The sequence below is a fragment of the Cydia strobilella genome, chromosome 16 (assembly GCF_947568885.1).
Source record: "Cydia strobilella chromosome 16, ilCydStro3.1, whole genome shotgun sequence".
NCBI lineage: Eukaryota > Metazoa > Arthropoda > Insecta > Lepidoptera > Tortricidae > Cydia > Cydia strobilella.
In genome coordinates this window covers 7,765,344-7,790,901 of record NC_086056.1, presented here as the reverse complement: position 1 = coordinate 7,790,901, position 25,558 = coordinate 7,765,344, and the positions used below count along the sequence as shown (strand labels likewise).

Here is a 25,558-nt window from a genome sequence, read left to right as displayed (position 1 = left end):
GGGCCCGCCATCGCCATTTACTGCTGCGGCGCTCCGGGCCGGGGGCGGCCGAATTGCGGGGGATTTACTTTATGATAATTATTTGGATTGGCATCGCGAAGGAGCTAGGGCGCACTCGACGATCGAGGCGAGTGCGACCGACGCCACTCGCCGCTAAAAAATCACGGCTGAAACACCGGCCTGGTTTTATCGCCACCAGCCAATTTGCAAGACGATTGGCTGAGTTTTAAAGTGATCTGGAAATTTGAAATACGATTTTCTTGGCTAATTACTGCAACAAGTGTAATACGAGATAATAACTATTATGATATGATCATCCAATACCTAATATTGTGTTACCTATTTAATATAAGTTTTTTTACCGGCCATAGAAGATTTTATATAATTTTTCATGTTTTTGACAATTTGGGAGCATTCGATATATTCATCATTACCACCATTTTAGCCAATTTAACTAGGCCAATTCGGCGAATCTGCCACGAAAAACGTGTAAGCCAAAAATTTGACCTCATGCAGTGTCATCGTTTCATAAATAATCCTGTCCTAAATACAATGTAGTCGATTTGGTTCCTTATATGAAGATATATAGTACTATGACTAAAACATACCATCGAACAGTATCAGTGCATTCTTGGCATATGGAATGCGGAATAAGAATGTAGCATCAAGCGTTATCATATGAACTCAGAATACATCAACAAATATGTAGCATTCATGCAGTAAATTGGTGCGAATTACCTACAAAACCCACACTACTGTAGCGTGGCCATCTAGGGTGAATGCAAAACTAATTGTCACTTCAGTTTTAAACCAGGATTCTCATTAAGCACCCTCTGATGAACCAAAATTAATGGTCGTTCGTTGCAATAAATGTGTTTTGAGAGATATAATACCGCTCCGAATATGGTGCTGTCCGAGTCGGGCAGAGAGGTTTCCACGCGCTGTCAACTGGGTAAGTAATAAAACTCGAGTACCGGAAGATAGCCGTATCTGGGTTATTCTAATTTTCATTAACCCTTTTTTTTGTAAAATAAAAACAATTGAATTAGTATAGCATAGAATATATATAAAAATTATGTTCTGAAATAGTACTTTAACATCTTTAAACAGACATATTATTTATTGATGGAACGCTGCACGCTGCGGACTTTTTCATGAGTCGAAATTTCGAAAATATCAATGGCCACTTAGTCGATTTGTGGACATAATATGTAAATTGTTTTGAACTGTTGTGTATTTTGGGTACACAGTGTATATTTAATTGGCTTTCATTTAATACCCCACAAGTGTATGTGCAATGCATAGTTTATTCGCAACGAGGCGGGAGTCAGAATTAGTCAGACCTTGTTTTGAGCCTAGCTCGTTTTAGGGATAGGTATACCAATTTCTAATAAAAGTTTACGGAGGTACACTGAAGGTACACTATAATTACATACATTTCGCGTGAAATATGTTTATAAATATTTCGTTGAAATCGCCGAAGTCCACCCGCCATCAATAATTGATCTCATCACTTGAAATAAAAATAATTTCTAACGAGGAATTAAATATTGTTTTTTTTTTTATTTGTTTGTTTAAGTAGTTAAAATGCAAATATTAAAGTGTGTTATTAATAATAATTTACATAATTAGTAGTTTTTATGATTTCATATGTCATATTATATTCATTACAAACCTCTGTGTCTTGTTACTTTTGACCCACAATGTGTTACTTTCGGCTCGCCAACGGTGTCATAAGTAACAAAGGACGATTTTTTTAAAGTCACTCATCTAATAGGGTTTTTAAGTTCGCCTTTGTACTAATGACGAATGTTATTTTTCCTGTTTTGTTTTGATTTTTGGACAATAAAGTGTTTTACTACTACTATTAATACATACGAAATACACAATTATAAGGTTAATCAATATGTTAATGTACATAACATGAACTGATTATATCATCATCATCTTCCTCGCGTTGTCCCGGCATTTTGCCACGGCTCATGGGAGCCTGGGGTCCGCTTGGCAACTAATCCCAGGAATTGGCGTGGGCACTAGTTTTTTCGAAAGCGACGCCATCTGACCTTCTAACGCGGAGGGTAAACTAGGCCTTATTGGGATTAGTCCGATTTCCTCACGATTATTTCCTTCACCGAAAAGCGACTGGTAAATATCAAATAATATATCGTACATAAGCTCCAAAAAACTCATTGGTACGAGACGGGGTTTGAACCCGCGACCTCCAGATTGCAAGTTGCACGCTCTTACCGCTAGGCCACCAGCGCTTGATGAACTGAAGTTATATATGACTACATTTATTTCAAATAATGAATAGAATTAGGCGTTACTTCGCGGAAATCCATATTAATTAATACAAAAATATTACTTTGCTAATCCGCGAAAAGAACAAATTAGCAAAGTAATTTTATTGTATTAATTTAGATTAATTTCATCAAAATAATAACGGTTAACCAGAAACTAACTAAGGTCAAAGTACAAAGTGTTGCTTTTGTCCCCGCTCTCCCCTATTCAGCGAGCGAAGTCCGCTTCGAATGAATATTTTGTGACGGAGATTTTTATCGTTATTCATACTTTTTGGAAGACATATTATAGAGTGTTTATGACATTTTTATAGCAGTCGACGACGGTACCCAAAGGTAAGAGTTTGTCGTCGGGTTTAATGTTTTGATAGCTTAGGGGTTCTGAGATCTTTCAAGGGATATGCGACAGTCGGTAGCGGTCGCCTCGACTAGAGAATGGGAGTAGTTTGGCAATTTAATAACAGAGGATTAGGGCTACATACGCGTCACTACGCAACTAATTAAAGCGTAGGCAAAGAGAAAATGGCAATCTGTAGAGTCCTCCCCCCGCTAGTAGTGGGGGGGGGGGGTGTCGGTTACGTGTGCCCCCTTGGGGTGGTCGGGTGTATGGTTTTTCTGCTCGGGCATCCTTTGCTTACTTATTGATCCAGTCAAATGTGTGGAGGTGGCGTGGTGGGTGGCGCGCCCGGCCCCGCGCCCCCTTCAGGGGGTACGTCCAAATAAATCTGCCGCCCGCGAAACACCGCAGTGACAACAGCGGCCGCCGGTAAGATGCGGCCGCACTGTCTCCGCTTTGTCGGCCTCAGAGGCGAAATGCCACAACAGGTGCGAAGGGTGACCTTCCCGCCGTAATGTCGTCACAAAAATCATCAAGTGCCATTTTAATTGGAATGATTTCCATCGGAAGGCAGCGGCGGGCGCGACCTTAGGAACAGGCATGCGCGCAACCGTCAGCTAGGTACCTAGTGGCGAAACCGCGACGCCTCTGCTCTCTTCGTAGAGGTCAATGACGCCCTTTTCCGAAACAACAGATAACAGTATGATAATTATTTTGCAACCCGGATTACCAATCCCATATTAACTTGAGAAGGTAACGCAAAGGTCGAATCTATACATTTGATCTACATATAATGAATTAATGATATTCAACGATAGATTTTCAATTTGTGTTTCGTAGCTTTTTGTTAGCTACTCGGTGTCCTACTGCTAAACAACGAAATTGCCCTGACCAATAATAAAGCTTACTGGAAGAAAAGTAAATTCTATTACCTACTAAATTAATATTAATCGCCCCACGTCATCATCGTTTTACGATAAAAATATCTCAAAATTCTCAAATCATTTCCTTTGATGGTGCTTTTAAATTTAACAAACCCTAGCAAGTTACCTACGTTATTACCAGCGTAACGCTTCATTAATACTAACGTAAACTGCAAATGTCTTCTTTACGCTGATGACCTGGTATTGCTAGCGTCATCGGGTGAAGAGTTGCAGGAGATGGTAACTAAAATGCATGGATCTTTTGAAAGGAAAGGAATGAAAATAAATGTACGTAAGACGAAAGTTATGGTATTTGAAAAGGAGGAATATATGACAAACTGTGAAATTTTGATTGGTCAAGAAAGAGTAGAACAAGTGAAAGAGTTTGTGTATCTGGGAACATTATTCACTAGGGACGGTAAGCATGATAAAGATATTGAAAGGAGAGTGAGTGCTGGAAATCGCGTGAATGGGGCACTTAACGCTTTTATGAGCAGCCAGAAGGTTGCGCAAAAGGCACGGTTGGCTGTGCATAGAGGGGTGCTGGTGCCTATACTTATGTATGGTAGCGAAAGTTGGGTATGGCAGAAGAGGCATCAGAGCCAAGTGAATGCAGTGGAAATGAGAGCGTTGAGAAGTGTGTGTGGTGTGAGATTACAAGATAGAATTAGGAACAGTGTGACAAGGGAAAAGTGTGGACTGAGCGAAGATGTAGTGACAAAAACTGAGAAAGGTATGTTGAGATGGTTTGGACACGTGGAAAGAATGAGTGAAAGAAGGCTAACAAAGAGAGTGTATAAGGGAGAGGTAGAAACGGGAGTTGGAAGGGGCAGACCTCGGCGGACTTTCTCTGATCAGATCGGGGAAATCCTGAAGAAAGGCCAGGTCAAGAGCACCCTAAACCGGCGAGCGTGTATGAGGAATGTTATGAAAGTGAAGGAAGCGAAAGAGGTATGTCAGGATCGTAGCAAGTGGAAATCCGTGGTCTCTGCCTACCCCTCCGGGAAATAGGCGTGATTATATGTATGTATGTATGTAAACTGCAAAAAAGCTTCATAAAAAGCCCATCAAGAAATCCGGCTTATCGATAGGTACTTTTAAGAAGCTTCTATCGTCCCAACCCGATAATCAGTGTCAACGTTATGCTTAATTAGCAAAAATACATGAAACACCAAACAGTTCTATAAAATTTCCTATAATAGGTAGGAACTGATCCTTCTATTTGGTTTAGTTAGACCATCATTAGACCGCTTTTATGAATGATACTGATTATTAGACTTGAGTATACACCGTGTTTTTATTGAATTCCGTTAACTTCAGTGTATGGTTAAGTACGTTTAAGAAAACTAAATGGCGTAATTAACCAAAAAAATTTTTTTTATAAAAAGTCATTAAATGTTGCATATAGAACACGGGCATTACATTTAACTCAACCAAACAATTGAAAACTGTGACATACCAATGTCATTTCGAACGGCGATAGTCCGAGATAGTACTTAAGTTTAGTAGCAAATGCATGAACTCGTCCTAAACCAATATGTAATTCCTCCAATGTAAACATGTCCTAAGGCAAGGTGTACACGCTCGTAGGGGCCTTATCAGAAAAAAAAAAATGATTATCTCCGAAATGGAGTTAATTAGAATACCGGTGTCTTTGAGAAAGTTACTTAATTTAAGCTCAGGAATGCACCCTTGAAATTAACGGAAATAAAAAAACACGGTGTATGGTGTATGGTTTCAATTTCAACTCGATTCCTCCACCACGCCAGACAGACAGACGGACGGACGGACGGACGGACAACAAAGTGATCCTATAAGGGTACCGTTTTTCCTTTTGAGGTACGGAACCCTATGAACACGAAAACATGTCTAATTTTCAAACTTAAACTATCGTGAGATTCGTGAGACATATTTCAAAACGTTTAGATCAGTACGGTTTCACTCACTATTATTTAATATATGTCTATTTTTTTTCAGTTGTATATCGTTACTCTGCATACCATAGCAGTATAATTTTAGTATTAAATAGCAGTGATATTGCCAAGGGATCTGACCACTAACATTTTAAACAGAGATGCGAGATGGTCAATTATATGGTATACCCGTTAATGGAAGTTAGTCGATGAATAAATAAATGATAAATAAATAAATTACATTTTGTATCAGTAAATAGGTATGTTCGTATTAATGGCGATTATGCTGCAACAAAGATAATTATAAATTATTCCGTCGCAAGTTTCGCGCGGCGCGCCATATCTTATGTCCCATTCTAATTACATACCCCCCCCCCCTAGGAAAAACAAATTAGAATTTTCTTATCATACAGAAAAGCTAACGCGATCCGAAAGTACAATCAAGTGTGTAAGTTTCGGCTCGGTCGAAAGATTCGGCAGTTTTGTGTACGAAACCAAAGTTTTCACCGAAACAAACTTGTAGTTTCTAAACTATTTTATTTAGTAACATTGATTTTTTTGGAAGTCATGTACGAAATGTAATTTAATATCAATCACTAGTTTTTCGGCGAATGCAGTCCTGCCCCCATTTGAGGAGAAATTCAAAAATGAAGTCTCAAACCTGGTTTGGGACTTGGGCCAGGGTGAGGACGATTATTCTTTACTATGCCAACCCCTTTCGAGCGTGAGAGAAGGCATATGCCCAGCATTGGAACATAAATATACAGGCTACGGATGATGATCGGTACGATCAATATACATAATAATAGTCAGTGATCTAATACGCAGACGAACAGACAGACAGAGAAACGACGGACATGGCGAAATGAATACCGAATACCTAAGTGTTCTTTGCAGACTACGGATATATATAATAATAGTAATAATAATAAACCCCCGAGAGTCGGTCAGGCCCCTCCCTCCGGCTTGCCTTCATTGGCCGGCTGGAGTGAACACTGAGCAGGGGCCGCAGGACTCTCACCTCTGGCTTGCCTTTACCGGCCGTCCAGAGTGGGGTGTCAGAGCTATATGCTCGCAGGGTGGAAGTGAAATATGCATAAGACGCGAGTTGGCACAGTGGCTGTGAGTGTTTACAGCCACTGGGTAGAAAGCGGTGCACACCTCTCCACACCCTGAGCCACTCACGCGATGTTGTCCCCTTGTCGCTCCGTGCGAGCGGCCGTTTTCGGGGACCCATATTGTGAGTTGGCGAGTCACCACCTGTCCATTTTTTTCGTGTTTTTAAACATAGATTGGGGCAGGTGCCATAGTATTTCCATAGACCCGGTAACCAGTACACTAACATCTCAACACAATAGTCTAGTTTATTTTGTTTCTTATCATTGCAATAGTCCTGCACTAACCGGGGCTTGTCCTTGGGTGCACTACTATAGTGCATACAGGGATAATCGTCGGTTGGTGTCACATCACCTTTTAGAGTAAATTGTCTTTTTACAAAGGGCCTCTGTGTGTTGACGCACGCCTTCCAAATGTCCGGGACCCCATGGTCCCGAGATTATGTAAAGGACGAACATAATAATAAAAAAGCTTTTTTATTTCCACATCACATTGCAAAATTACTACATATTTTCAATTAAGTCTGATGTAGATCCCTTTTGGGTAAATTCAGTGAGGAATCGTTATAATAGGTACTGTACTATACATAGTTAGAGACTCACAAAAGGTAAGATGCGTCAATCACAGTGTGATTACCACACCTATGAACAAAATAAAATAAGAAGATAGAAAAGAGCCTTTTTAAGCATCTCTAGTTGTTATAGGTATTCCAACTACTTAATATAATATAATATTAGTTGTAAATTGTTAAGCAATACAATTTTCGTCAGTCGCGACACACGTGACATCTAGTATCGAGTAGCAGTAACTGATAATTCCGCTACTTGACGCTAGATGTCGACTACGAAAATAATAGTCGCTTTGGTAACAAAACTGTATGGAGTGAGCTGTCTCTATGTCTACTTAATTCTTTTTTAGGGTTCCGCACCCAAAGGGTAAAAACGAGACCCTATTACTACGCTGTCCGTCTGTCACCACTCACCAGGCTATGATAGCTAGACAGTTGAAATTTTCACAGATGATGTATTTCTGTTGCCGCTACAACAACAAATACTAAAAAGTACGGAACCCTCGGTGGGCGAGTCTGACTCGCACTTGTCCGGTTTTTTTTTCCGTATCTCGATTGCTCTGAAGATCTTAACATATACGAAATCTACATATGTGTCGTTTTCAAGCAAACGTCGCTTGCCATAAGGACGTTGTGACAAGTTATTCGTATAAGGATACAAGCAAACTTCGTCCTTATACTAAGCGACAATGTGGTACCTTTTTGCTTGAAAACGTCACATATTTGGGTTCGACTTTGACTTCTCTACAAATGTGTCTAAACTAAACTAATTAACTCAAAAGTTATGGCCAGAAAACCAGTTTTTAATGTGATAAGATACAAAAACATTAGAAAACTAAGGGATTCAGATCGAAGGTCATTGGGCATGGGATCCCTTTAAGTGGGGCTCCCATACAACAAACGTGACTTTTTTTGCAGTTTCTTGCGTAATGGTACGGAACCCTTCGTGCGCGAGTCCGACTCGCGCTTGGCCGGTTTATTTATTTATTTATTTATTTAGAACACAATCAATCACATATACAAATGGATTTGTAGTACAATGTAGTGTACATAACATACTTAAGAAACAGACCTGGAGCTGGAGGTTAAAGCAGCAGAAAGATAATGAAATCATGAGCCATACCTACTTAAATCCTATTTACCAGTCTTCAGAGCAAAATCAGTATCTACATATCACATGAACTCTAAAGTTTACTGAAATAGGGCAGAAATTAAAAAATATATATAAATCTTGATATGAAACTAAAGGCTAGATTCAGCACTGCTCCGGCTACCTGTGTAATAACCAGGCATCGTAAACTGCGAGCGAAATCCATTGAAGTACTAGGGTTGTAACTGGTTGTCATACGTCATTTCAATGGATTTCGCTCGCAGTTTACGATGCCTGGTAATTACATATAAAAATAAAACTGTTTCCCGAGTGATGTTGCAGACAAAGCGACGGCGGCGGCGGAACCTTAGTTCAGGTGTGCGAGAGATTATACCCGGAAGACAAGGGTTCGATCCCGGGACATTTAGTTTTGCGCAACTTATGTCTCTGTCTCTACGTGGCATTGGATATTTAGTTCCGTCTATCTATGCTCTGCACTAACTTGGTTGTGGCAATGATTGACCGCATTTGACGTAGCAGTTGTCTCTCAACCCACCTTTCGGTGAAGAAGCACACTGTAAACAATCCGGTGTAAATTCTTCTTTAGGATTTTTTTTATACCACGTCGGTGGCAATCAAGCATACGGCCCGCCTGATGGTAAGCAGTTACCGTAGCCTATGGATGCCTGCAACACCAGAGATATTACACGCGCGTTGCCGACCCTTTAAAAACCTGTACACTCCTTTTTTGAAGAACCCCATACTGTAGCCCCTCGGGAAAACCTCGGCACTCGGCATATCTAGCTATAGTAGCAATCGCTTTTGTAAACACTAGTGCCTACCCTCTTTCTTGGGAATCCGTATCCAAGTGGATTGGGATTTCAGTTGGAAAGCTATAAGACGAGTCATGTCTAGGGAATGCAAACCGGTTTTTATTTGTATGAAATTTCGGTTAATAACTGGTTATTAACCGGATTTTCCATACAATTAAAAACCGGTTTGTATTCCTTAGTCATGTCATGAGTGCATTCATGATAGACTTAAGTAAATAAATAAAAAACCGGCCACGAGCATGTCGGGCCACGCTCAGTGTATAGGGTTCTGTAGTTACCCGTCCGTCACAATAGACCTTGATCGGGTGTTATTAGTAAGTATCATGTACATTACAAGCAAAAGGGAGTACCTTCTCAGCGCTTGGTACGTCTTTTTACTATGAAGGGTTTGGCGATAACTCAAAAACGGCTTTACTGATCATGTTCGCCATAGGAATGAAGCGAAAAAAAAAAAATTCATTCCCACTTTAGGTGTAATTTTTTTTATTAGATTTTATTTTACCACTTTGCCGGATTGATTGATTTATATTTTATATATCCATACCAAATTGCGGCTTTCTAGCACTAACGGTCACTCAGCACACAAAGCCAGGCCTATGGAACTCTCCGCGCGAGCTCGGATTTATACCTACGACTCGCTTCCCGCCGGCGGGACTCAAGCTAGCCAGTTGGTTGCAACACGCGCTTACGCAGTACGCACGCACGTCACCGCGCGCTATGCAAAAGAAATGTCTTCGTCACGAACAAATAACACAGATTGTAGTGTGGATGGATGCAGAAACAACAAAACAAATAAAAAATATAGTTTTTTCCTCTTTAGACGGATGAGGAAAAGTAAGTAGATATTCTCAATATACCTACTGTTATTATTTTTACGATAGTAACAAGCTACGTAGGTACTATTAAATTGTTTTAGATGTAGGTAATGTTTTTTACGACACATTTATAGCTAGATATCTACCTAAGTAAGACACCTTTAAGTATTTGAAAGAAGCGTCGGCAACCCTAGCGTTGTGCCGGTGCGCGCGGTGCGGGGAGCGCGGCGTTGAAGGTCACTCCATTGTATTTTTGTGTAGGTATCAAAACGGTAGGTATTTGCGTTTTCTTTGAGAGATAAGTATCTGTTCGTAAGAACTATTATATAATTTGTGACAAAGCCTCGGACAGACAGACATGGCGAACAATAAGGGTTCCTACTCCTAGTTGACTACGGAAGTTACAGAACCCTAAAAACTAACGAATCGAGAGTACTCCGCTTTACCCGATCCTGCGCCGTTTCCTGCCCCCGCCCAGGTCGTCCCAGATACTGCTGGGGAGACAGTGTAGAAGCGGATCTTCGTCAGCTTCAAGCCGATAATTGGCAGGAACCCTAAACATGTACCTATAAATGGTTCCTGCTTTTAATTTTGTAGTTTCACGAATATACGTTTATTTATGGCCTGACGTTTCGAACGTGACGTTACGTGACGTGACGTAAGTTTGTACGCGATTAAGTCCCGTGTTAGTTTTAAAATTATGAGTGAAAATCGTGTTAGTTTAAATCAGTATATTGTTCCTGCTTTTCTTTTGTATCCGAGGAACGGTTCGGTATATTGCATTTTGGTATTGATGGATAAAACACGGGTCGATGTCATTTATATGCACCCTACATTTTTAGGTCGCCTCTCTAATGACGATGGAAAGATGTACGAGTAAAGAATGTTGGGAGATTGGCTTCTTCAAAAGGAGTTTATACGCTATAAATTGTATTGTCACTACCACAATTCTAACGAATTCATTGACACCTAATATACTGTCAAAAACCGTCCAGCCCTTTGGGCTGTAGGGCGTGCCAAAGAAACGGACATACATACATACGCTCGAAAAACATTACCCTCCTATTGACGCAGTTGGATAAAACGTATTCTCGCCCTTGGAGTTGGTCAAAGGTGGCGAGTAAAGCATGTTGGGAAGCAGGGACCGGACAACCCTTTCCGCGATAAAACCCTTTCAATGGGCGACACTTAAACACGGCTAACACATTGAAACACTTTCCCTTTTGAACTGCAAGCCCATTCATACCCTTACCTTTGACTAACCCTTACCGAAAAGCTAACCAAAAATAAGGCTAGCTCTTAATAAGGGTTACCCTTATCTTTAAGCGCTTTTTATAAAGGTTTCCCTTTGCGTGAAAGAGACAGGATTAGTATATATCTACGGTAGTGTATGAAAAGGAAAGAAAATACGTGCCTAGTCAAAGAACGCCGCCGTCGCCGCCGACGATCGCTCGGATTCGAAGTAAATAATGTGTGCTTTATGAACAAGGTAGACGACTTCAATTAGCACGCTTATATGCTAAAAGGGAAGCCCTTTATAAGGCTAACCCTTATAAGCAATATGCAAGGTGTTGGTGAGCGGATGATAAGGGTTTTGTAAGGGTATTTGGGCTACCGATTACTCAAATGTGGTAGCTTTATATAAGGGTTTTTAAAAGCAAAACAAAGGGTTTTGTCTGGCAAAGGGTATGGTGAGTTAAGCCTTATGCAATACCCTTATGAAACCCCGATAAGGGATAGCGGGCCGGTCCCTGTTGGGAAGAAGCTAATCAAGGGATTGGCTTCTTCAAAAGAAGTTTATATGCTATAAATTGTATATTTTTAGGGTCCCGTACCCAAAGGGACCCATTTACTAAAACTCCGCTGTCTGTCTGTCCGTCTGTCACCAGGCTGTATCTCATGAACCGTGATAGCTAGAGAGTTGAAATTTTCACAGATGATGTATTTCTGTTGCCGCTATAACAACAAATACTAAAAACAGAATAAAATAAATATTTAAGTAGGGCGCCCACAACAAACGTGATTTTTTTGCCGTTTTTTGCGTAATGGTACGGAACCCTTCGTGCGCGAGTCCGACTCGCACTTGGCGGTTTTTTTTTATTAATAAAATAATGTAATGTAAATATTATTGACGATCAAAATATAAATTGGCATGGATTAGATTAGGATAATTTATATTGCAATTTTATATTGTGAGAATAAAAATCTAAATCTAAATTTAGATGACGAACTAGCTCTGCAAAATGACCCCACACATTTTGTGTCACGCTGGGTGGGGCGTAAATATTGTGCCACGGCGCTATTTAGTTCGCAAATGGCGGCCCGTTGTCACAGTCGTAGTACGAAGTATTTAGATTATTTCTTTAAGGAAAAGATATGCCTTATTGTGCGGTTCAATGATGTGCTAGCCGTTCCAACAAACACCGAAAATATTATGGGATTACCTTTCACGTATAATTTGGCCGTTAGAATTTGTATAACTAGCCTTAAGAACCGATTTTGCATCAACCAGCCTTAAAGTTTATAGTCTATGATGGTTCATTATTTGTAGTATGTGGGTATTTTCCACTTTGTAGTTTTTCCGCAGTCACCCGTTGACCACGAAAGCTGTAAAGGGTTCGAAACGTCGGGATGTATTATAAATTCAATATACGCGATATAATCCGTTTTCATAGTTTTATTTCATTAATATATATTGTTGATGCAAGGTTGATTGTAGCTTCGGATATTTGTTAATGTTATACAGTATCTGGTTACATATATAGGTATTATGTTTAATAAATAATGATGCTGTGTCCAAATTACTTTTTGTTGTATTTGGGTTAGCAAGGACAATAAAATGTAAACGAAAGCGGGGACGGTGGACAATCAAATTTATAAATAAGAATAAATCAATTTTTTTATACATTTTATTTTTATAAAACTGAGCATTCGTTCGTTGGCCTTCGGCGGCCGTCCACACAGAATTCAGCGGAATGGGTCAGTTCCTTTGATGTTGCCCCGTCACGCTGCGGATCACCGGCGAACGCCAACGAACGTTGGTTGGCGTTCGCTAAACCGTCCAGACCGGACCAACGAAGGCCAGCGAAGGCTCTTCGTTCGTTCAGTCTGTAAACGGCATTGCTCATACATATATGTACGTGTAACAGAGCGACGAACGTTGGAACAAGTAGGAATCTTAATATTCGGTTCGGTTGCGAGACTTGCGAGGTAGTAGAAAAGTTGTTTTCGTTTATAGGAACTATGTAGTAAAGTAAGAGTTGTAAGTGTCTACTGAATGTCAATATAGTTTTCACATCACCTATTCGAAAAGGGAACTTTTCTTCCCTGCTAGGAGGGATCAAAGTGGCACTTTTCTGTTCAAGGACATTTTGTTGCCAGTATGAAATATTGACACAAAGACATATGAAATTAGTATGCAGATAATCGATTACAATTTCTTTATAATCGATTACGTGCATACAATTTTTCTAACTTAAATAATAATAATATCGTCCGGAGAGCCCTAATATCGTCCGGAGAGCCCTAATATCCGCAAACATACCGTGTGTTCTGGAACCACCGGGTCTCTGTCGCACCGATGGCAAAAGGCCGGACGGTTTAACGTTGGTGCCATGGCAGAAGGGGAAGTGCCTACTGTGGGACGCCACGTGCGTCAGCACTTTCGCCGCGTCACATCTCAGCCGGACGGTGCAGACACCTGGCGCTGCGGCAGAGTCGGCAGCTTCAAGAAAGAGAACGAAATATTCCATCCTCGAGGCAAATTATTATTTTGTACCCCTCGCCTTCGAGACAACGGGGTGTTGGGGGTCTGACGCCATATCGTTTATTAGGGAGGTGGGACATAGGATTAGGGAGAGGACCTCTGATGCTCGCGCGGGTTCGTACCTGGTGCAAAGGTTGGCCATCGCTATCCAACGTGGTAACGCGGCAAGTGTGATGGGCACCTTTGCACCCGGTACAGCTCGCGGAGGTCTTTTTGAATAAAATATTTTAGTTAGTTTTGTAGTTTATTGTTTAATTCCATTTTTTTTTTATATACACTGTAATGTCATGTATTTTCTGAATTAAATTGATGTATTTTTTAATACTTAAATAATATTTGGTTGTAATTGTAAACAAAAAATGTAATTATGTAATTAACGTATTTTTAATTAATTAATATCATATTTAAATTAAGTAAATTAATTAATTAGCGTAATATTTACAAAGAAACGTAAAAAAACTTTAGTTTAATAATTTAATTTTCATTTTGACATTTTAGGTCTCCTTAAACGCAGCCATACTTGTCTATGCAATTTAAAAAGTTTATATTTAAAAAAAATTGTACAAATATTTCACTAAGCATTATGCGGTTCTGTATTCTGTATAAATTTGTAAATACTTAGTTTAAATCAATAATAATAGGCCTTTTCATCTGTGTCAGATGTTTTAAGCAGCATCCTGGTAACGACACTAATAATAATAAATATAAGTGATATCAGTCTTCATAGTGTTCTTCCGAAGATTTGGTTCAAAGGGGTAAGAGCTAATTTGTTATCAGAAAAATCTACAAAAATAATGTACTTGATTTTCATTGTATCATTTTAGTTGTTTGCTGCTGTTTTTGAAAAGATATTAGGTACATAATTATGAGCTGTAGGTACTTTTAATTTGTCACTACAGTCACGTCTGAAAATATCGATACGGACAAAGTGCCAGAAGTATGTACCTATACTAAGGTCGTGTACACATATTTTTGGCACTTTGTCCGTATCGATCTTTGCTTAAAATAATAATGTTTTGAAACCTAATGTTAGTATGTAATTTCCTCATAGGTGATGTGAAAAACAGTATGTGTCACATGGTAGCAAAATTATTTTCACCTTGGGCGATAACACTTGAATCCCTCACTACGCTCAGGATTCTATGTTAGAATCCCTTGCTACGCTCAGGATTCTATTATAGAATCCTTCCGTTTCCGTTTCCGTTTAGGATTCAATTGTACGCCCTCGCCGTAAATATGTCATTTTGCTCCCTTGTGACACAATCTACTATTTAACATGTCAATAACATAGGCAGTAATCAGACTTATTTTTTAGATAAATACTTCTTTTCGGTTTGTCTAGCGCGAGCGCATGTAATGGGTACGTTATGAGCTTAGTGACGCAGCATACTGTTATCTCCGAAATTCAATTAATATAGATTCGGGCTCTATTTCTGAATATTTCCTACATTTGTCTGTATGAGATAAAATGGGGCAGCATTTCGTTATTTACAGCAGTTGCTGATACCTATTCTATTAATGACGAAGCTCGTCATAAAGTAGCAGATATCAGCAGACTGTTATTGCATTCGTTTTGTTGCGGGCGAATAACGCGGAGGTTTACGGCGTGTTCGGCGATATGAAAGGATTGTCAATGGTCGGGTTTGTTTGGCGCGGTCGGCGGATGAGTGGCAGAGTGGTAATGTGGTAAAAGTGTAATGAGAGGGTCGGTCGCCTGGGCCCTGCGTGGCGCGATGCGGCGCGGCCGGCGGGCGGCGGGGTGCGGGCGGGCGCGCGGAAGGAATGCGTCGTTTTCGCATCGGGAGAAACGAATGCGTTTTAAGCGTCGCGGGTACACAATGGCGGCGTGACGAGATCCGGTTCGCGGGAGGCGCGGGGCAAGAGGGCGGGGGCTCTAATCGATAGCCGGCGAGCGACGGCCGGGCGACTGCGGCGCATAGGTGACAGCTCGGGCCCAATCAAATTACCGGCCATGGAGGAGAGTTGCAACGCTATGCCACGCACGGCGGAGAACAAGCCGCGGCGCTGCAGCGGCGCGTCCGGCGCCCGGGACCTCCGGGCCGCCCTCGCGCGCCAGACAACTCGCTACGTTACTATTGCATGACTGCATGAGACCCTACTACCGTCACGATCATATTGCTATCGGTTTTTACCTCATTATAGAAATTAATTATATCTTAAAAAACCAACGCAGCTAGCTCGGGCCTCTTGTAAAATATACAATTGGATTCCCCATTCGTTTACGAAGGAACGCCGGAAACATAAATTTCATTAAGGATTCCTCGAATCTCGCATCCAACAGTTCCCGGTTCAAATCAGCGTTGATATGCGGCGATAGGATGACTGCTTTGCACTAAATTGGTTAGCGGATGTCGGGCGAACGAGACGTCCACGAGTGCCTCGGTTGAGGATTGGTGTACGCGCATCTAATTATAGGTTATTCCACCCGCGTACCACACAACAGATCCACGTTCACCATTAACGACCTGTGCACGACTACCTATCTATACATATAAATTGTATCAACATAAGCGGCCAACAGTACATCCGATCATGTCTATACAGGGTGGCCAAAAATATGTGCATTCCCGTTGCCAGGGAGATTTTACCCTCCCATAGAAAATGGACCAGCCAAAATGTATGAAACAGCCAGAATTTTTTTTTCGCGATTTCGGGGTTGGTCCCATAGTAAAAGTTGCTCAGTATAATCCCAAAACTTCCCTGGCAACGGGAATGCACATATTTTTTGGCCGTCCTGTATAAGCGATGAGCAATGTGATGTAAACAGTCACGCACAGTGAGCGCCGCTCGTCCGCCATACCTAACTTATCTGAAGATCGAATGCAGAAATTATAGAAACCATAAAGTATAAATAACCTGTAACTAATATCTTAATTTGTTTAGAATAACATGTACCTTCTTGTGAGTTCATTTAGTACCACAAATCATAACACATGCACTACGATGTTCTAATCTACAAAGCGTCATACAAGATCGTACACAAAACTATATAATCCCCCCTTAACACATTCGGCGCCGGCCACACATGCTGTGATGGGTGTCACCGAATGTACTAATACTAATGTACCATGCAATAACCGCACCGCAGCAAATCATAGGCACAACTTAAAAGAGAAAATAGATATTTCATAAATATATAGGGATCGAAGCTGCCTCTCAACTAATCAAGTAATGAGCGGCGAAGTGACCAGCGAATAAAATATTTACAGAGGAAACGTCAATCGATAATCGGTGCCATTGATGCATGCTTCGAACAACCGTAACGCCGTTTTAATAATATAATGTAGCTAACCAAGAGGCCACCGCAATTAAACCGATGACATCATAGAGTCGATGCGTCGCTCGCGACGAAAAAGAGCACAATTCAATCAACAGGGCGGCGTCTCAATTCGCAATATATAAGACGTTTAAGTATTAAGGAAACTTATAAAAATAAAATAAATAAATAGCAGAAAAAGACTATATCAAATGTTAACTTACGTTCATTTCCGACGTCGAAGTTACCTAGACAAAAACAGTAAAAATAAAGACGTGGTGTGCAAATTACTTTTAACGGGTAATAATTATGTAACAGACATATTGACCTCGAACACTAGACTATCTAGACAATCAATGTTATAAACGAATATTATTAAGAATAATTTGTGCTATACATTAAATATCTCTATGTACGTATTTCTTTTAACCCCTTCACGGCCACGAATGTTTATGTTTAAGGGGTCGCAAGTCGTCATATGCCATTACGCCCGCAGCAGATACAAAGTAATAATATTATAGTTGTCTTAGGCTCGGTTGCACCAAACCGTTTGTCACCGTTAAAGAGTTCGCTAAATTTTATTGTATGGGAAGTTTCATAGTTCACTGCTGAGTAACGTTAGACAGTCCGTCAACTGTGGTTGGTGCAACTGGCCCTTAGACTATTCTCACGAGATGTCAAAATCATCCGTCATGCTTTTCAATAAGGTTTATATTCGATCTCTTGTACCCATAGACTACCTCCAATAGAAACCGCTTTTTGAAGCGTTTACGAAGACTTGCGTTCAACACACATAGGTTCTTCACTTCTTGTAAAATATCTAGTCCAGCCTTTACTTGTAGTATGCAATTGAACAATACGCCGCAAGTCGCATTTGCGTCCCCTAAAGTCCCTACACCGTTGTATACTACAACAACCCATATGTTTTTAAGTAGTAAGTAAGCGCCATCGACAATCAGGTCCCTTTTCATAAAAAAATGTCCCATATATGTATACGAAGACTTGCGTTCAACACACATAGGTTCTTCACTTCTTGTAAAATATCTAGTCCAGCCTTTACTTGTAGTATGCAATTGAACAATACGCCGCAAGTCGCATTTGCGTCCCCTAAAGTCCCTACACCGTTGTATACTACAACAACCCATATGTTTTTAAGTAGTAAGTAAGCGCCATCGACAATCAGGTCCCTTTTCATAAAAAAATGTCCCATATATGTATACGAAGACTTGCGTTCAACACACATAGGTTCTTCACTTCTTGTAAAATATCTAGTCCAGCCTTTACTTGTAGTATGCAATTGAACAATACGCCGCAAGCCGCATTTGCGTCCCCTAAAGTCCCTACACCGTTGTATACTACAACAACCCATATGTTTTTAAGTATAAAAAAATCCCTAAAACGTCGTAGGCCAGTGTGTAGTGACCGCAAGCCGCCAAAATACCAGATATGTATCTAGTATTTTCTATAAAAAGGGACCTTATTGTCGATGGCGCTTACGCCATTATAAACGATGCTCCGATATAAATATAGGTACAATGCCGCGCGACGCTGCGCGGCGTAAGCGCCATCGACAATCAGGTCCCTTTTCATAAAAAAATGTCCCATATATGTATAGACCTTTTAGTAGATAAGCGATCTGTGCTGGTAGCAAATCTGCTGGCATAAGAGTGTCAGTTTTGTACGTGTGTCGCAAGGCGGTGAAAGGGTTAAATTTGGTGTTGATGGTGGCTAGCTTACCTATCGCGGGGTCTAGAACTGCCTGTGCTGCTTGTTCTTCCCCGACTGGCGTCTTTAGACATATTTTCTTGAGTTTCATTGCAACCGGTGAGTCTTCTGACTGGGCCACTGTAACAAAAAATATTGATCAGGATATTTATTTATAAAGAATCGGGTGAGGGGTGGAGCGTCGTCACTCAAATATAAAATTCCATTTATTTCTATAAGTAAATCGTCTTAGAAATTGGACTTACTACGTTTCGAAACATGATTAAGTAGCGCTAGCGTCGCAGGCTCGTTAATTATTGAGTCATTATTATGGAATCATGTAAATGTCACCTATGGTGACATCGGTAGTGCTATTATTTCAGGCTCAGCCAGCACTTATTGCAAAGATCGACCTTTTAAATATACAAGTTGGAATAGGTGACGTTGTACGAGTTAATTGAAAGTCCGATAATAAAACAGGATACATGCGTATACTATGTCTTGGCTCGACTTCCTGTACGCTGTGGTCAATCCTTTGTACTATGTAAGTACACGTGGTAATGAATCATCTCAAGGACTTAAATGGTGGCAAATTAAAATTTACCTTAACTGTAGCAAAAACTGACACATGGCAACAGTGTAAAGAGGCCACGACCCCCCCCCCCCCCAACCCATTAAGACCTTTTGTCAAATTCTATCGATGTTACTAAGAACAATCATGTTTAAAAACTAATTTAGGAACACACACCCCACACTAACATTAGTTTTAGTCAAGCTAATGGTCCTAATGGACATGTAGTTTAACCTATCAAAACAAAGTACAAACTATGTGGACCACGAACGCTGTAAAGGGTTCGAAACGTCGGGATGTATTATAAATTCAATATACGCGATATAATCCGTTTTCAGTTTTATTTCTATCAAAACAAATTAAGTACTTCGATAAACAGAATCCGGGCTACTGTCTACTTGACATGTGGTCCCAAATCACGTTTATCAGCCCCGTAAATGTGGTCAATGCAACCTGTCCCAACAGCGTAAACTAAAATTAAAAGTGTAAAGCCAAAAACGAAAGTTACAATCCGCTAATGGTATTCCAAATTGTTCTTAGACCTGTAACTAAAGCCTTGGTCGCCAATTGAAATAATAGTTTTAAAGGAAACGAAGCTTAATAAAAGGGTTCATCCATTAATTACGTCACACGAATTTCGAGGTTTTTTGACCCCTCCCTCCTCCTTGTCACATTTGGCAAACTCCTCCCCCCCTCGTCACATTTTTTCAATGAAAACGAATTAAGTACGATTAATATTTTATTAAAATATTTTTGACAAAAGAAATATTAGTGATTTTATAACCCAAAACAGATTAGGAAAGAAAATTAAATGATTAAAAACGATTATCGTTCCAAAAACTTGTTATTTAACTGTACAGCGAATAAAATAATTTAAATAAGTTAATGAGACGTCACAAAGTTTGTGACTCCCCTCTCCCCCGTGTCACAACATGTCACATTTTAGTGACCACCCTAAACGTGTGATGTAATTAATGGATGACCCCAAAGCTTGGAATAAAGGAGTAAGCAAGTTCCCTTTTCGAGCCCACGTGTATGTGCTTAACCTAGTAAATGATAGAGCAAAATCGAATAAAAATGTAGCAGGAGGTGTCTACGACCTTGACGGCAGCGCCGGTCACAGGGGACTCGGCCGCGGCCGGGGGCGCCGGGCGCGCTCGAGTCCGGGTGGGGGCACACTGCGAACCACGTGTTTAGGTACCACAACTTTTGTTGCTAATTGCTTCGTGTCGCCTAATGAACTTCCGTGAGTATGACATTAATGACAACTTATATTGTTTTTTTTTATACGATGAAGGTAACGCGTCTAACGGTAAGGTGTCTAACGCCTAACAAGGTATGGAAAACAATTATCCATAATACATTACATTTCACCGCAAAAATGCTTTCCTACGTTGACCGTTTATTGTCAACGATTCTTTAGAGCCCCAACTCCAAGGGATTACATTGTTTTGTTTACAGTTTGTAGTGCCAGTAGCGGCTCCATCAATCAGAAGACTTATTGCCAACTCTACGGATGCGTGATATGCGTAAAAAAAATTTCTTTGCCGCCATTTGACGTGCAGTTTATCTTTTAATTAGAGAGTAAGTAAAAAAATAATTTGTTTTGTTGTTTTTAAAGTAGCTCTAGCAGTGTACATAATTAGGCATTAAAACACTCGTGTGATTCTATTATGAGACTCACTTCGTTCGTTTCATAAACCCACACTCGAGTTTTGATGTTGTATGGAATTTTGAATATTCTGAAATATAGATATATATATATATATAAAATGCATTTCATTATGTAGCAGTCACATAAACTACTATTATACGATACTCGCCTGACGATTATTGCATACGATAAAGTCATACGATTTCTCGCCCCAAAACGTGCGAGAAACTCGCACCATGTAAATGGGCCTTTAAGGTAACATTTATCAATGCGTCCATCATCATCATCATCATATATTTAAGAGTAAGTCTCTTGTCGGTGGAGCCATTTCCATGTTTCGCGGTCCTCTGCCTTCTCTTTGACAGCCTGATCTGCCTGATACGACACGACGTTGAGTTGAGGGGAAAGAAGGGTTAGGGAAGGGGAGGGAGGCTATTTAAAGCCCAGATATCAGATAATATACGCAAAAGGCTTATAAAAGTGTACATCTGGAGCATAGCACTGTACGGAAGCGAAACATGGACGAGGCAACGTGATAGGAAAAGGCTGGAGGCTTTTGAGATGTGGTGCTGGCGTCGAATGGCAAAGATCAGTTGGACTGAAAAGAAAACCAACGAAGAGGTTTTACGTATAGTAGGAGAAAAGAGGAGTGTTCAGAACTATAGATAATAGAAGAGGAAAGATGCTTGGGCACCTGATACGACACGACGAATTTATCAAAAACATCATAGAAGGGAAAGTTGAAGCAAAGAGGAAGGAGGGAAGACCGAGGAGAGCGTACATGCATCAAATGCGGCCATATTGCTATCAACTCATTGGTGTTTTTTAAATAACTTTATTAACACCTAAGTATCAGCTCGGTTTCGGGTCGCCATCAAAAATATCGGAGCGGCCGACGTGCTCCAAAATATCTAAACACGCACTCTAGCGCCTCCTAGCCAATAGAGGCGTGTTCAGATATTTATGAGCACCTTGGCCGCCCCGATATATCTGATGGCGACTGTACTGCACATAGTAGTGTTGTGTCTATGTTACGTAGAGGTTTCAGAAATTATTTTATAGCTTGAAATTTTACTTTCCCATTACACATACAAAACAGTCAACAATAAGTAGTATTTTTTAGTACTATTTTTAGTTAACACTTCTTGTTTAATAAATTGAATAAATGATTCAACCAACATTTTTAAATAGTATACGAAGCTGGAGGTCCTGGGTTTAAATCCTGGTACGGGCATTTATTTGTGTTATCTTATCACAGTTTTTTTTTCAAATGATGGATGTTTTCTATGTATTTAAGTATTTATCTATATTTGTCTATTATATTATATGTATCGTAGCCTATAGTACCCACAATCCACAATACAAGCCTTATATGTGTAAGATTGCCCCATAGTAACTATTTATTTATTTATTTGTGTAAAGGTAGACGGGACACAGGGCCGCATCGCACGCATGGGACGCATCGCACGCAACGGATTTTAGTATTCTTTGTATAGAAAGTCACACAAGTGCGTCCACTGATCCGTTGCGTGCGATGCGTCCGATGCGTGTGATGCGGCCCTGTGGACGTTTACCTTAAGAGGCCGGTGTCGATTTTGGAGCAAAAATGTAAAATTGATAGATTTAGTCGTTGAAATTATACACGTTATGTTACGTAATATCTAAATAACAAGTATTGGTTTCTATTAGCATGTCTTCTCATCTTGCCTTTTAATGATGTGGTCGCGAGCGTGCGTCACCGGTAATATATGAAGAGAAGGGGCAGTTTTTAAAAATTCATCAAAAAATTATGGTGGTAAATTATACAAATTGATGTATAAGAATAGTTTCAGCAAATGTTGTAGATTGTTTAAGTATCAAAATTACGTTGAAATTATGTCTATTTTCAGAGAAATTGTCACTTGTTTTGAAGTAATCTCTGGAGAAAATTGAATTCGTTTAACTTTCATTTCCTCGAACTCTAAGTCATTTAACAAAAATGTAATCTGATAAAGGTCGTGTACAGAATATGTGTAATACAAATTTACTATTTTTAGCAGTCCAAACTTTACGAAAATTACAAATAAGAGCGACCAAATCAGTGCTTTACGCGCGTTTACCTAAACGTCCATCAGAAAAAAAATCATTACTAATTTAGTGAGTGTTTTCAAAATATCTGATAAAAGGCAAAAGAAGAAGACGTGCTAATAGAAACCAGTACTTGTTATTTCAATTAGGTAACAAAAGGTGTACAATTTCACCGACTAAATCTATCAATTTTACATTTTTGCGACTAAAATCGACACCGGCCTCTTAAGCCGTGTCGATTGCGCCGAGCAGGCTGCATTGTACGCTCAGTAATGTACGGTGATCCGCTCCGTAGATCGCTAGACTGTATATATTCGACATGTCATATGGTTATCTCGTATCACCAAGACGTAACGTGGGGCAATGCCCAATGCCGGTTGGCTTTGACGATTGACGGTTACTAATATTATGTCCTAAGTGCTTACAGTGTCCCTTAAAGCGGGTCGCAATATTTGTCATCCGTATTGGTAGTAGTTAGCAGCTAAGTTATTACTTTATTAGTCAATTATTTTAGTGATTAAAGTGTCAATCGAACCGTTTTTATGATGTGGGTGAGTGGGTGATACGGGCTATATTTTTATTTTTACTGACTGAAAAAGGTAACGGAAGAAGATTTTTTAACGGAAAAATAAACTGAAGTCGGACTTCAAAGTATCAAATGTCTTGCTTGTTTGCCGAATGTCTATGTAGTGTAGTATTCTTTTATTCTTTATTGTATTGCAGTCATGTTCATAATACATTAGGTGTTACAGTTTGAGGATGGTAGGTACATGACACCCTGTCAGGGCACTCAATTTTCTTAAGTCTAGGTAAAATTACATGCATCTCATACAAATAGCAATTAAATCTATATTTATAACTTTATATTTTATTGACGTTTATGCAACATTAAATGTCAAGTTCGTTTAGAAAATTAGTAAAATAATAAAATAATGATGCTAAATATTAAATGTCCAGGTTAATTTATACATAGATTTAAATGATGTGAAACAATATAGTTAATGTTAATTAACTATATGTCATTTTAGAAAATGCATAAATGTCAATAAATGTTTACAATAATATTTCAATAAAATTTAATTAATTCAATTTGGGTAAGTACATAGCATTATTTCAGTGTTTGGTCATTTAGAAATTCGTCTATTGTGTAATATGCTTTCTCTAGAAGAAGCTTTTTAAGCGTATTTTTAAACAGTTTATCATTCGGTTCCTTAGATTAAAAAAAAAAAAAAAAAATCATTCGGTTCCTGTTTTATACTGTCGGGTAGTTTATTTGTGATTCTAATACATTGATAATAAGGTCCCTTTCTGCACATAGCTAACTTGGTATTTGGTATGGCTAACTGATTCTTAGACCTACTATTAGTTTTACAGATTTCTCCTTTGGTTTTAAACAATTCCGAGTGGTTGGAGTATATGGATATCTGACTAATAACTGACTTTAAAATAGTAATTTGTACTTTTTTTTTGGGCATATGTAAACAAAACAATCCTTAAGTTGTATTATGTGAAACGAGACGTAAGCTTAGAACTGTTAGTTCAGAATTCGGACAGCAGCGTGACGAGAACTAAGCCAATAGGCCAGCACTACCAGTAGCAAAGAGAATTGATTGTAAGAGAGAGGTAGTCTAAGAAAAAAACGTGCCCGTGCGCTGTACTGCGCCATCTATTTGCGGTCACTGAATCGTCAATCGTCAACTTTTGACAATCAGATTTACCGCAAAATGTTTGGAGCTGTACAGGCCTATCTCGTTTAAATTGTCTTAGATTTTACGCATCTTAATTAATGTATCTTTGCTAGTAGGTACTGCTAGTACAGTCAATAAAACCTTTTATGTTTAACTTTCTGGATCGAGCCTGGTGATTACAGACAGATACAAAGCTTTCAGGGAAAACTAGTAGTCATGCGTGGTTATAATCACTGCTGTAATGAAACATAACATGACATAATGTGCAATGTTATGATTAGCTATGAAAGGAGACAATAGGTTAGTGAATGGAAAATATTCCTTTCCTTTGCGAACTTGTATATAGAACAGAGAACCTGCGCGTAACGGAGTGATGCAGCTAGGTCATTATGCTTAGGCCAGGATTACACTTGTAAGTTTTTTGTCCCTACTTACGTAAGTAAAACTTACAAGTGTAATCCTGGCCTTACTCAAGCGCATCATGTTCATAGTTAACTATGCGCTTTGATCTATACTACAGTGATCAATGTCACTCCAGTGCCGTCGTGGTGGCAACTTAACCACATGATTGTGTTTGCATCATCGTATGAACCTTTGATGAAATATGAGTTATAATTATAACATCACATTACTTTCTTTCCAGGTTCTCAGACGCGATATTTGACTGGTGAAGAATGGGGGGTAATTTCACGTATTGTGTTTTGCGAAAATGTGCATGTCTTTGACACGCTCTAACGGTTAAACACGTCTCTGTATTGGCGGATTTTAATGAGATGTTGTGATTGTTGTAGTGACATAATACGTATTGATGTTGTTTATGTCAACAGTCGGGTTGTTTTGAACGGTAACGATAGGTTTAACGCTGTAGCGGCGGGGGTTGGTCTCCTCATTAATGTAGCACGGGGTTGTTTGAGCTGAGCTGTGAGTGATGCACTG

At 39.7% G+C, this 25,558-nt stretch overlaps 1 protein-coding gene across 2 annotated transcripts in view; it reads right to left on the bottom strand.

Moving 5' to 3' along the window:
- Nucleotides 1–25,558, bottom strand: part of LOC134748239 (metastasis-associated protein MTA3) — a 138,923-nt gene that overhangs the window by 20,781 nt on the left and 92,584 nt on the right. The window contains exons 3-4 of one of the 2 annotated variants that reach the window (XM_063682964.1): nt 18,676–18,783; nt 17,163–17,186 (exon numbers count right to left, since the gene is read on the bottom strand). In XM_063682964.1, the coding sequence (XP_063539034.1) occupies nt 17,163–17,186; nt 18,676–18,783 (132 nt within the window). The remainder of the gene's footprint in view (nt 1–17,162; nt 17,187–18,675; nt 18,784–25,558) is intronic. The other variant, XM_063682965.1, reaches the window with a different exon arrangement.